Source organism: Verticillium alfalfae, genomic scaffold, assembly GCF_000150825.1.
Source record: "Verticillium alfalfae VaMs.102 supercont1.14 genomic scaffold, whole genome shotgun sequence".
In the NCBI taxonomy this organism is placed as follows: domain Eukaryota; kingdom Fungi; phylum Ascomycota; class Sordariomycetes; order Glomerellales; family Plectosphaerellaceae; genus Verticillium; species Verticillium alfalfae.
The window spans coordinates 901,171-912,015 of NW_003315025.1; the positions used below are offsets into that span (position 1 = coordinate 901,171).

At 55.3% G+C, this 10,845-nt stretch overlaps 3 protein-coding genes across 3 annotated transcripts in view; 1 reads left to right on the plus strand and 2 right to left on the minus strand.

Moving 5' to 3' along the window:
- Positions 1-567, minus strand: part of VDBG_09249 (endoglucanase-1) — a gene marked incomplete at both ends in the record, with an annotated part of 1,234 nt that extends 667 nt beyond the window's left edge. The window contains 2 exons of the mRNA XM_003000708.1: positions 21-400; positions 464-567. Of these exons, the coding sequence (XP_003000754.1) occupies positions 21-400; positions 464-567 (484 nt within the window). The remainder of the gene's footprint in view (positions 1-20; positions 401-463) is intronic.
- Positions 568-2,651: 2,084 nt separating this feature from the next.
- Positions 2,652-3,499, plus strand: VDBG_09250 (carboxypeptidase Y inhibitor; the record flags this gene model as incomplete). Its single annotated transcript, XM_003000709.1, has 3 exons — positions 2,652-2,797; positions 2,872-3,377; positions 3,428-3,499. The coding sequence occupies 3 exons, from the start codon at positions 2,676-2,678 to the stop codon at positions 3,463-3,465; spliced, it is 666 nt and encodes a 221-aa protein (XP_003000755.1).
- A 497-nt stretch (positions 3,500-3,996) lies between these two features.
- Positions 3,997-5,094, minus strand: VDBG_09251 (predicted protein; the record flags this gene model as incomplete). The annotated part of the gene is made up of 2 exons (XM_003000710.1): positions 3,997-4,979; positions 5,043-5,094. The coding sequence occupies 2 exons, from the start codon at positions 5,092-5,094 to the stop codon at positions 3,997-3,999; spliced, it is 1,035 nt and encodes a 344-aa protein (XP_003000756.1).
- Positions 5,095-10,845: the final 5,751 nt, after the last annotated feature.

The window sequence follows — 10,845 nt, forward strand, 5'->3', positions numbered from 1 at the left end:
TGGGACAGTGTGCTACATACTCCACTGCCATTTGGAGGGGATGCTGGCGACAGCAGAGACGCGCGCAGCAGGGGCCTGGAGAACAGCGTTGGAGTACGACTTGACGTGGAGGTTACCGCCAGCCCAGGACCAGGTGGAAGACCACTTGGCGAGGTTGTTGGTGATGCCATCGACCAGGGTGCACTGAGAGCCGCTGGTGGCCTGGTCCCGTCCCCAGAGGTTGTTGTAGATGATGTAAGATCCGACCTTGATGTTGTCCCACTGTCCGCAGAGGTTCGTCGCGCGCTTGTCGATGGACTGAGTCTTGGTGGGCTCAACGGCAGGGGCGGCGGCGACCAGCGCCGCCATCGAAGTAAGGACTGTGATGAACTTCATTTTTGGATTGGTGGTAGTAAACGAACTAATGAATGAATGACTGAACGAAGGAATGGATAATGGGTAGAAATGAGATCAAAGTACGTACAGACGGCATCGTGGCGCCGAATGGGTGGCCAAGTCGTACTTATACAGCCCATCTGAATCTCTGATGGGATCGTGACCAGGTTGGGTAGCCTCCCAAAATGGCATCGTGGTGTCGGATAGATGGACGATTACGGTAAGCCTCTGCGGGGTTATCGACTTGTCATGTCATTCCGTTCAGGCGGCTGCCCCTTTCATTTCAATTTTGCATTGGTGGGTTCAACTCGTTCCCCGGGTTGTGTTCACTGGTGCTACCTACACGATCGATACAGTTCTTTTAAAGCCAATCAAGTCTGTCGGCATGCAACCCTTTGATCTGCTGTGATGATGAGCTTGGTGAAGGCCTTTTGGATCAGGCACCAGATCGTTGATGCCATTGGGTTACATCGTTTGTTTCCTCAGCAAAGTCTCTAGGACCTCGAGGCTAGAGCGAGGATGGCCGACGGCCATGCCGCGTTCTGTGTGCATTTCTAGACTGGGAGATCCCTGTCCTCGTGGAAGCTTTGCCAGGGTCTCTGAGGTGGATTTGTCGGCTTGGATCCCGAACCATCTTTCGTCAACACGAGATGAACCAACGGCGATTGACGATTACCTGGTCCGAGATCTTTGACACTCTGATCCGACACGTCGCATGTGATGGTAGCTGATGGTCTCGCTGATTGCTATTTCTCGTGATGATGCCTCTCCTCCCCCAGGTCCTCGATGGGCCATGACTAGCAATGCATGTATCGAGAAGAGGCGCGGTTTAGATCATCTCCGAAAGCTCCGCTCCACAACCCAAGGTGATTATGCCACGGGGCACTGGCGAATGCGGACGTCAATCCCGGAATCTGGTGCCCTGCAAGCCTGACTTCTTTGGGCACGCAGCTGTCGGTGCCGGTGTGCCGGGTCACTGTGCTCAGACCTTACGGCCGAAATGGATGGTCTGGCCAGCGCAGGGCTGCTTTATTTCAGACAACCTGCTCTACTGGCGCATCTTGCTCGCCCCCACTAGGATACTCCGGGCGACGCTGCCTCTCCCTCCGATCGAGCTCACGACGGGCAAACGCGCGGCAGCTGCAACTGTGAAGTTTGCGGCGCTGGTTGAGGTCCTTAAACGAATCAGTCGTCAGGGCATGGTGTCGATGGACTCTTTGCCCTTGGGTTTCTCCTGTTGTGTCCTCGCTTTTCAGAGAGAATAGGGCCTAAAGCGGACTTCTACAATGCTTCCCTGCGGCTGGACTTGGACTTGACGCAGGTTACCAGCAAGTCCGCACGCCAGAGTGCTCGCGCACCTTGGTTTCATAAACCATCCATCTCAACTTGTATCAGGATCGGAAGCCAGGACCAGAAATCACTTCAACAGGCGCTGCCAACACTATGCTGTGCACACAGGATGCTGGTTTGATTGTTAGCCGTGGGAGCTATACAAGAGCATTGTGCAAGAGGAAGACATAATGAACGAGAGAAAATAAAGTATTGGAAGAGGGAGTGTGGGTATGCTTTGCGGATATCGTAGTTCTCTAGTATGACCTCGCAAAGACAGCAACACGGAGCTTGTGATAAAAACTGCCAGTGGCCTGCCACGAGAACCAAAGCTCGACGGCTGGTCACGCATTCCAATTGAGTTTGAGGAGCTTGAGCTGCCACATCACACTACTTGCAGCCGTGACCATCTATCTCTGCTCGCACCTTTAAGGACGAATTAAGCATACTGGCATGTTCTGCAGATGACGAGGACGACCCACAGGTACCTCTGCATTATTGAGGCTGGAATCACAGCAACAAGCCAGACCAAGCAACGACCAATGCCGGGCTTTTCAACGCCAGATACTCCAACAAAATCTCTCCCAATAACAATCGAAATAAGCCTGCACAGACAGGGGCATGTCAGCGTCAAGGTCCCTGTGGCGCCTGTCTTTGGCGATCAATCCCCTTAGTGCAGTCCGGAAGGGGCAGGTACGCGGCTGAGAGCAGAGGAGGGGAGGAGGGAGACACGGGCGGCTGTTGGATGTGCGGGGTTGATTGATGTGCGCTCAGTGATGCGATGCGATGTGCTAACTCCCAACAGCGTGACATCATGCGCCTGCACGTTTCCTACCTAGGGACTAGACAACCTCACCTTGATTAACAAGGATTCGTTAATGGCGCAGCGCCCCTCAATTGCAACCCTATGCCGCACAACAGAGAGCGGCCAGACTCACTTCAAATCAACTCCTTCCAGATCCCAACCCCTAATGCGCGGCATCTCGTTCATGACCATGGCAACTCTTGCCCTGGCTCACCTCTCCCTGGCTCGTCTCGCCAACCAAAAGGTCATTGCATCCGACAACGATGACATGACCGAGGTTCACGAAGCGTATGGCCTTTTTGTCCCCCCCAGCCCCCCCCCCCCCTCTTCGCACGCCGAAGGACATCACTGACTAGTCCTAGCCTCTTCCAAGCCGGCATCATCCCCAACGTCATTTCCGAGTTCCAGCCCGTCCTCGGTCTCTCTGCCTCTTGGTCCAAAGACGCAACTGCGTCGCTCGGCAACAGCCTCGACCCTTCGGCGCTCTCTTCGCCCCCATCGGTTCATCTCGAAAAAGCCGGTTCCGCATCCAACCTCGAGGCAGACAAGTCCTACGTCCTCACCCTCACGGACCCGGACGCCCCATCGCGCGGCGATCCCAAATGGGGCGAGTTCTGCCACTGGATCGCCACGGGACTCTCCATCTCCGCCTCGGCGAGCAAGCTCGAGGACGTGCTGGAGTACAAACCCCCCGCGCCGCCGGAGAAGACGGGGCCCCATCGCTACATTTTGATCGCCTTTGTGCCCGCCAACGGGACCACCGAGCCCCTGAACCTCTCGAAGCCGGGTGATCGGAAACACTGGGGGGCCAGCGCGCCGGGGCACGGCGTCAAGGATTGGGCGCATGCCAATGGGCTCGTGCCGATCGGTGAGTGGCTTTTGCCGCTGGATTTTGGGGGGCTTTACTGACCTTGGTAGCTGCGAATTTCTTCTACGCTCAGAACAAGAAGCAGTAATGACGGGCAATGATTCCGTGGAAGAAAGGACCAGTCACAATGCCGCCTGCTGTGGTGTTACATCGCTTGATTGACGGCGTGAAGCAGGCAAACGAAATGGCAAGGAAACTACCTGGGTAAATGGACTCCTCGAAACGACAGCGGCCTGGTTGCGGTTAGTGTCTTGATGCCACCAAACCCTGAGAGACGCCACATATCTCAAGGTTGCATGTAATTTTTTCCCCTGCAAATGTGCGCACTTTGATTCCAATGTCGTGGTAGGGTTGACGAGGCATCAATCATGACACACTGATGGCCGTCACCCTGCAGTACCATAGACTGTAACCATGTAAGCGCAGAAGATCGTCAAACGAGAGAATTTCAAATAGCATTTATAACGCGGCCACCTACGTTGGCCATTATTAAACTGATAGTGCTACAGTGTTTGAAGTTTTTCTAACAGACGGCTAAACCTTCCGTCGCCTTTGTCAAGTTCTTCTATACTCCATTCCGGATATTTCATTTCATACTTTCAAGGAATCCATTTAAAAGTCACCTTTTCATATCCTCCACCAAATCACCGTTCTTGCCTGTAGTCCGACAGGCTGCCGGCTCCAGCTTCCGTCTTTTCGCCGGGGAAGTCTCTCTTTTTGGGACAGGATCGCCGTCTTCCGTAGGCTCCGGCTTGCTGTCGTCGGTGCCATTTGATGACGACTCGGGGCGACCATCAGCAAGTGGCTTCCTCTTTGCACCCACTCCGGACGTCGTGACCGGCTTGGGACGACTGGAAGGGAGAGGCGTCCGCTTAAGGCCGCTCTTTTTGTCGTGAGGTGCATCCGGTCGAGAATCTGATGCTAATATCACTGCCGGCTGTTGTTCGATAGGTGCTGATTGATATCGAGCTATTTCTTGATCGATTCGCTCCTGGACTTCTTCCGGAACGGAGTCGCTCGGTGCAACGCCCATGGCGCCCATGGCGTTCCTGGCGGGCGTCTCGACTGTCTCCTCGCGTCCTGCAGGTGCCCTGCGCCTTGGCAGCTCCTGGGATGCCGGAGCGTGGACAGTTCCGTCCGGGCACAGCGGCTCAGCTGCGTCCTGGACAAAAGAGCAGCCCTCCTTGTGAAGAGTGCACTTGGCGCAAGCCGAATTCAGCCTTTCTGGATCTATATAGCAGTCGCAGCCTCTCCTCTTCTTGGCGCAGTTTGCGCATTTCCGTTTCGCAAGGCACTCGAGGGCTACGATGCGGTCGTACTTGGCCCGTGCCGACTCAGTTTTGGCGCAGGGTTTCTTGCCCATTGGAGATTCCTGCGCCTTGGCGGGCTGCTTGCTCCCGCTTACCTTGCTCTTCTTCGTTGTCTTTACGACCTCGTCCTCTGCGAGACCGGCGTCGTCCGGTGCGTTCTCTGTGGCGGCCGGGGTCCTGTCATCGGCGTCTGGCGGGGGCACTGGTGGTTCCAGGCCCTCTTCGACGGAACTTGGTAGCGGAGGGATGTGAGATGCTTCTTGGTCGTTGGTCTTGATGTTGGTGGCGGTATCTTGTGGGCGATAACACAATGCCATAAATACCAGAGCCTGTGCTGCAGTGAGTTCCAACTCACTGTACCTGGACTGTTGGTTTTCCTGAGGGATGGTGGTATTTGATTCTGCCATGATGTGAGATGAAAGAGACAGAATCTGGGTGACTATAACGGCAGAGAAGGTCGAGATGGGATGAAAAAGAATCGCCTGCGTGCTATGTTCGAGAGCAATTGGAGAATAATAAGAGGAAAGAGAAGGATGAAACGTTGATGATCGCTACAGGATGATATTCGATGATAATATTGGATCTGGAATCGGTGCTGCGAATTCGAAGGAAGAGTTGGAAGGGCAATTGGGAGACTGGAAAGGACAGCCATTAGAGCCATGGGCGGAAAGCTCTTTATGGTAGACGATCATGCTGTCGGAGAAAGATGAATGGTAAAGTTGGATATCCAAAAAAAAAATGCGGACATCAAGCTCCAAAATCGATGAAACTAAGGTTCCAAGGTAGAAAGTCCAGTGAGGAGTGCTCTGTGCAGGCTGGTCATCTTCAGGGAGGAGTTTGGTTGTGTTTGGAAGAGACTTGTCCTCAGGCATGTTCGACCTGAAATCGCCAAAGAACACGAAATACAACATTTGATGTCTGCAGGAAGTCACGAAGTCACAGTGGCAAGTGTGACTCCGTAGATTAATACTGCTTGCTAATGAGATTCCGATTCTACGATTAGTCTTTCCATCGGGATGAGGAGTAGACTTGAAAACCTGTGGATTGTAAGAATAAACTCCTGGGAGAGAGCGAACATGATGGTAAACTCAAGCCTCACAGAGAGGAGTAGACGCAATGTACCTTATCCTGACCACTATATTAGGTAACTAGATAGAAAGAGGCACATCCGCTTCACTCAGTTTTCTGGTGGACCGAATCGTAGCCAAAAATAGTTTGCACCAGATGGCGTGGGGTATTCCCTTCAGTAAGGTAAAGTAGGCATGTTGAGTAGTCGCCCTACCCTTCTGTATTTGAAGAGAAGGAAGGCTCCATGGCGTGATGGAAGCAGGCACTGTCAAATGGCCGCTCTTGAACGGGTAGTCACGTACAACCCACAGATGATAGGCCTTGCCTTGCCCTGACGATGACTTGAGCTCCCCGTGCTTTGAGCGTCATAAATACACAACCAAGTGTCTAGAGGTCCTATTGAATATGTCCGACGCAGTTTGCCAAGCATTCCTTTCAAGAGCACTCGTCGCTTCAGAAGCAAGATTACGTGGGCAGGAACGACAGAAGATCCCAGTAATGTGTGGACGCAGTACACGTGCGGAAGTAATAGCAGACCTCCGATTTCAACCTACCTACTGCACGCAGAGGCACTCCTACTCAATGTTTGCTCCCTTATTCGCTCGTCTCCCTGCTCTGCTCGTTGTCGAAACAGCAGGCGAAGCTTTCCGGAGAGAGATCCATCAGAGACAATGACGAGCCTCCGAGGCTGCGCCTACCGCTGGCAACATGGGCAGCGAGTTGCATCGGCCGCGAAGCAGGCAATGCCACACAATCAAAGCAGCCTAGGACAGAATCACTCCGTCCTCCGGGGTAAGCCTACGAAGACACAGAAGACATCGGTGGCGTTGTTCTTAGCAATGGCGTCTACCTACACAACTGACGAGCTGCTCCTTGTTAATATCGACATCCAAATTCGAGACCACGGCGACGTTCGTGTCACACAATGCACGCTGATGCGGCGCCCTACCCACGTCCGAAGCCTTTCGACTTTCCAGTCGATCCTTCGGTTCCCCGATGACTGAAGCGGAAATTTCGGAGCCGTCCCTCGTCACGGCAACCCGATCGGAACATTCTGACCGGCGGTCGGTTGGCTCTGGCCAGAAAAAGCTACAACGTCCTGCACCTCAAGGTTGCATCGTGCCATTTTGTCCGTGGGGGCTGGGTCGAGGCCCACAGTGTTTTGAGTTATGCAGGCAGACAGAAGGGGCTGACAGGCTTGAAGAGTTTCGTCTGCTTTGCTTGAGCACCTTCAATGCCAGACGCCAGACGCTGCTCCCATCAGATTTTCACAGTGGCAGACGTTTGAGCACCCGCCGTGTGGCAAGGCGGTCGACGCATACTTTGATCATGACAACAAACCTGCATGGCACGCTGCCCCGTTGTTGGTCCCAGTTGGGACGCCCAATACCAAGACGGAAAGATCCGCCCAGCGTCGACCGGCACTGGGGAGCTTAGCTCCGATGGCGTCCCCGGATGCCATCTTGGGCAGAAGGGAGGACTCACGGCCTCTGCGATATGAGTTGGCTCCCTTTTCTTTGCCACGCACTCCAAATGGTTGGGTGGCCAGAATGGTCGGAACCAACAACCCTGGTTCCCCGGCGCACCTCGCTATTGTTGGTGAGCTGCAGAGACGCTATCAGGTTGTATGTCACGCTTCTGTCGATGCAGCCCCTTTGTGCGAGTGAAAACATGCGACATGGCAGGTCACGACCACTCTCTTGAAGTCAGGCGCCGCTCTCGTGCGTCGCTTTAGGCACACACTCACCCAGTCTGGTGCATGAAGGCGCCTGCATCGCGCCGGAACCCAGAAGCCTCGTCTCCGGCGTGCATCTCCCGACCCACAGCATTGGGAGCTGGGACGCACCAGTCGTGCCACTTTCCCTCCTCGGGTCAACCTGGTAGAGAGGTCGCTTAACGAGTGAACAAAGGCAACAGCTGGGCGTTGTCTTACGAGAGCCGGCAAAGACAAGACCGAGTGGTGTGTCGACAACAACCCCTCTGCGAAAACACCACCACATGAACAATTTCGCTTGTGATCTGGTCATGCTATTTCTGCTGCCATCTGGCCGAGGCGAATAACGGAGAAGCAACACTGCACAGTTCCCTGCAGCGTGCATCGCATTCTAGTCTATGGAGCACAAGCATTCATCACAATGCAGCTATCTGTGTACACTCATAGAGCACCAACTGCCCTTGCCTGAACCTCGGGCGGTGTGGAACAGGCAGTAGGGGTCTCTCTCTACAACCCAAGTAGGTTTTCTTCTAGTTTCTTTTAACCTTTTTGTGCCTGAAGGTAGATCTGCCGTACCGTCCAGATTTCGACATTTCTACGTGCTCTTGACTCGCGCAACAACGGGCCCGGGTACCCGGGTCGCCTGCTGAGGTCCAAGTTAGCGTTGAGTGGTTGAGACGGTGCCCTGGGGGAGGCGGTGAACGGACAGCGGGAGGCACGATCGACGTCGTGTTTGGGCCCTTTAGGTCGCCGAACCACGGGTCAGTGAACCCCACCACTCGATCCAAGTTGATGACAGGATCGCCGCATGCCAGATGAATCAAGCTCGACTTGGAGCGGGGGGCGTCCGTGACCACGATGCGGGCGAGTATATTCCCTCATGAAATGGGAGGGCTCCGAGCATGCCCCCGAAACTGTTGCTACCTCGTATGGCTCTGGAGTGTGCCTGGACCGCTCGATTCCAGAACCAGGCAGCACAACCACGCATCGCATCGATCACTTTGGCTTGGTCTTTTCAGGTTGAATAGACAGCGCAGAGCCATGGAACCGTGCAGGCGAGAGGAGGAGTCAAAAGCAGGGGGGCAGAGCGCGCGACCTGGGTCGGGACCTCATCACCGACGACGAGGGCATGGGACGGCGGTTGGTGCGTTGCGTGCAGATGAGGTGCATCAGCGCGGCAGACGATGCAACCCTTATCAGTTGCCTAACAACTAGCTTGTGGCCACCATGCAGCACATCGCCCCAAGCTGGAAGGTCAGCGAAACGCCCTGATTGTCCGCCTTGATGAGACAGACATGTGTCCTGTTGTGTCATCGTCGACAACGGCTCGAGTCAGAGCTGATCCCGCTCGCAATGTTGGAATCAATAATTTTATTGCGTCTTCGCGTCTGCAGCATCAGCATCAGATGAGGACTCGCAGGATAGACTGCGGGCGCACTCTTCATTCGAGGACCCGTAGATTGGGAGAAAACATGAGCCCAGGTTCGGTAAGCAAGCGAGCGAGCGAGTCCAACAGTTGGGTCCCATGTGCATTCACAAACAGAGCGGGACCTGGTCATGTTAGAAGGGTGCCCGCGTACGGCGTCCGAGGTACATGAGGGTGGGATGGGGCTCGCTTGCTGCTGCTGGCGGCACATCCATCATGTCAAATGTCACCACCCGCCCCGTGCGGGACACGATGGCCAACTGACGGGTACAAGTCTGAGATCGACTTGACAAGAAAGGGCGACACGGCACCGTACCACGCTGGTTGTATGAAGAAACAGTCATTGGTGATTGCCCGTCAGTAGCATAAAGCCTTAGCGTTGGGCGCTGATCAAGTTGGGTACCTCAGACCAAGGGCTCTACATGTACCCCGACAAGCCACAGCATCGGCCAGCCGCTCTGAGCATCTTCGGTTCACACACTAACAGATGTACGATCAGCGGCTTGCCAGTCGTGCAAGCTCCTGCTCCGCGACTGGGCCCCCCCTGTGTCGTGCCAAACCGCTGGAAATCCCGGGGCGACCCGGTAGGCTATGGCGGGAGAGCTCTCAAGGACAGGCCGGGCGTCTTGGAGCCTTGGGCCTGACCCCGGAAACCCCTGTTGCCGCCCCCTTTTCCGAGTGGGATGGCCCGGAAACCAAAGCAAAAGCAAACCCCCACCACATGGCTCCACTGGCGCTGGCCAAAGGCTCCCCATTGTGATGCGATGCAAAGCGAGCGCCCCCTCGTTACCTCACCCCATGATTGTGGTAGTGTTGTGCCAGCGCCTTCGCCGCTCTCCACGGCACAAAAGAAGAAAGAGACCAGCAGGGTTCTTGACTGCGGCACAAGCGGAAATTGACCGGAATCGAGACGTCTGGTATGTAGGAGACTGTGCAAATAGCTGTTTTGCTACAATTTTTTGCAAGAGAGCATTTTGGGGGGCTGTCAACCCCTTCAACCGGTCAGCATCCCATCAGGAAAGATACCTCACTGAGGTGGCGCGAATTGTCTCGGTTTGTATTACAGCCTGCGGCAAAAGAAACGCCCTTTATTCGGAGCAGGGCAGGACACCTTCAAACCACTTACTTGAATTGCCGTCCCTCCCAGAAACAGCACCGTGCGGCCGGGCCGCCCTCTAGCAGAATGGAACTGTTCTAGTACTCCACGCGGGCGCAGTTGCGCCGTCGGCGGCATTCTTGTCTCCTTGTCCAGCCTTCTGGTTTAGCCCCCCCCCCCCGAGACTCGTCTGAGATCCGTTGACATGGTCGCGGCATGGCTCCCTTAAGCCATCATGCAGCTTTGTCCGAAACGGTCGAGCTATCATTTCTCGGATCCTGCAGCTCATCGACCCCCGCCTTGTCGGTCGCCCGCTGGGGCTCGCGGCCATATTGCCTGCTTCCTGTGGTTCGCTGGCTGATCTCTTCACCGTAGCAGCCCTAGGCCAAGCCACGTCTGCCAACACATCATCAATTCCTCCCTCGTTCCGGGGAGGGGACCTTTTCTTGTCCCAATCAAGACGCCGCCTGAGCGCCCTCGTTCCTCTCGCTCGGGTCCCCAACAAGTGTCTCTGACCCGACAGTTCGTCCGCAGGAATCGCTACCCTCGAGACATGCACATCTTACGGCGCGCTTGTGCTGGACAGCCCCCTTAGCCCACTGCCAAAAAGCCTGTGCAACAAGGGCTTAAGCCATGTTGGCCAGGGTCTCTTTACGCTACGGCCTAAGGCGGGCAAGGCTCAGGCAACGCTGCTGCAATAACCCGTGGAGGCCTACACTCTGAAGTGACGCTAGAAAGGAGCGCGCCTTTCGGGCCCAAGCAACGCCCACGTAGGCGACCAGGATATATGAAGCGGAAAGCGTCCGGGAAGGCCGGCCTGCCGCCCGTAGCTGATCGTTGAGGAGATCTCGTAC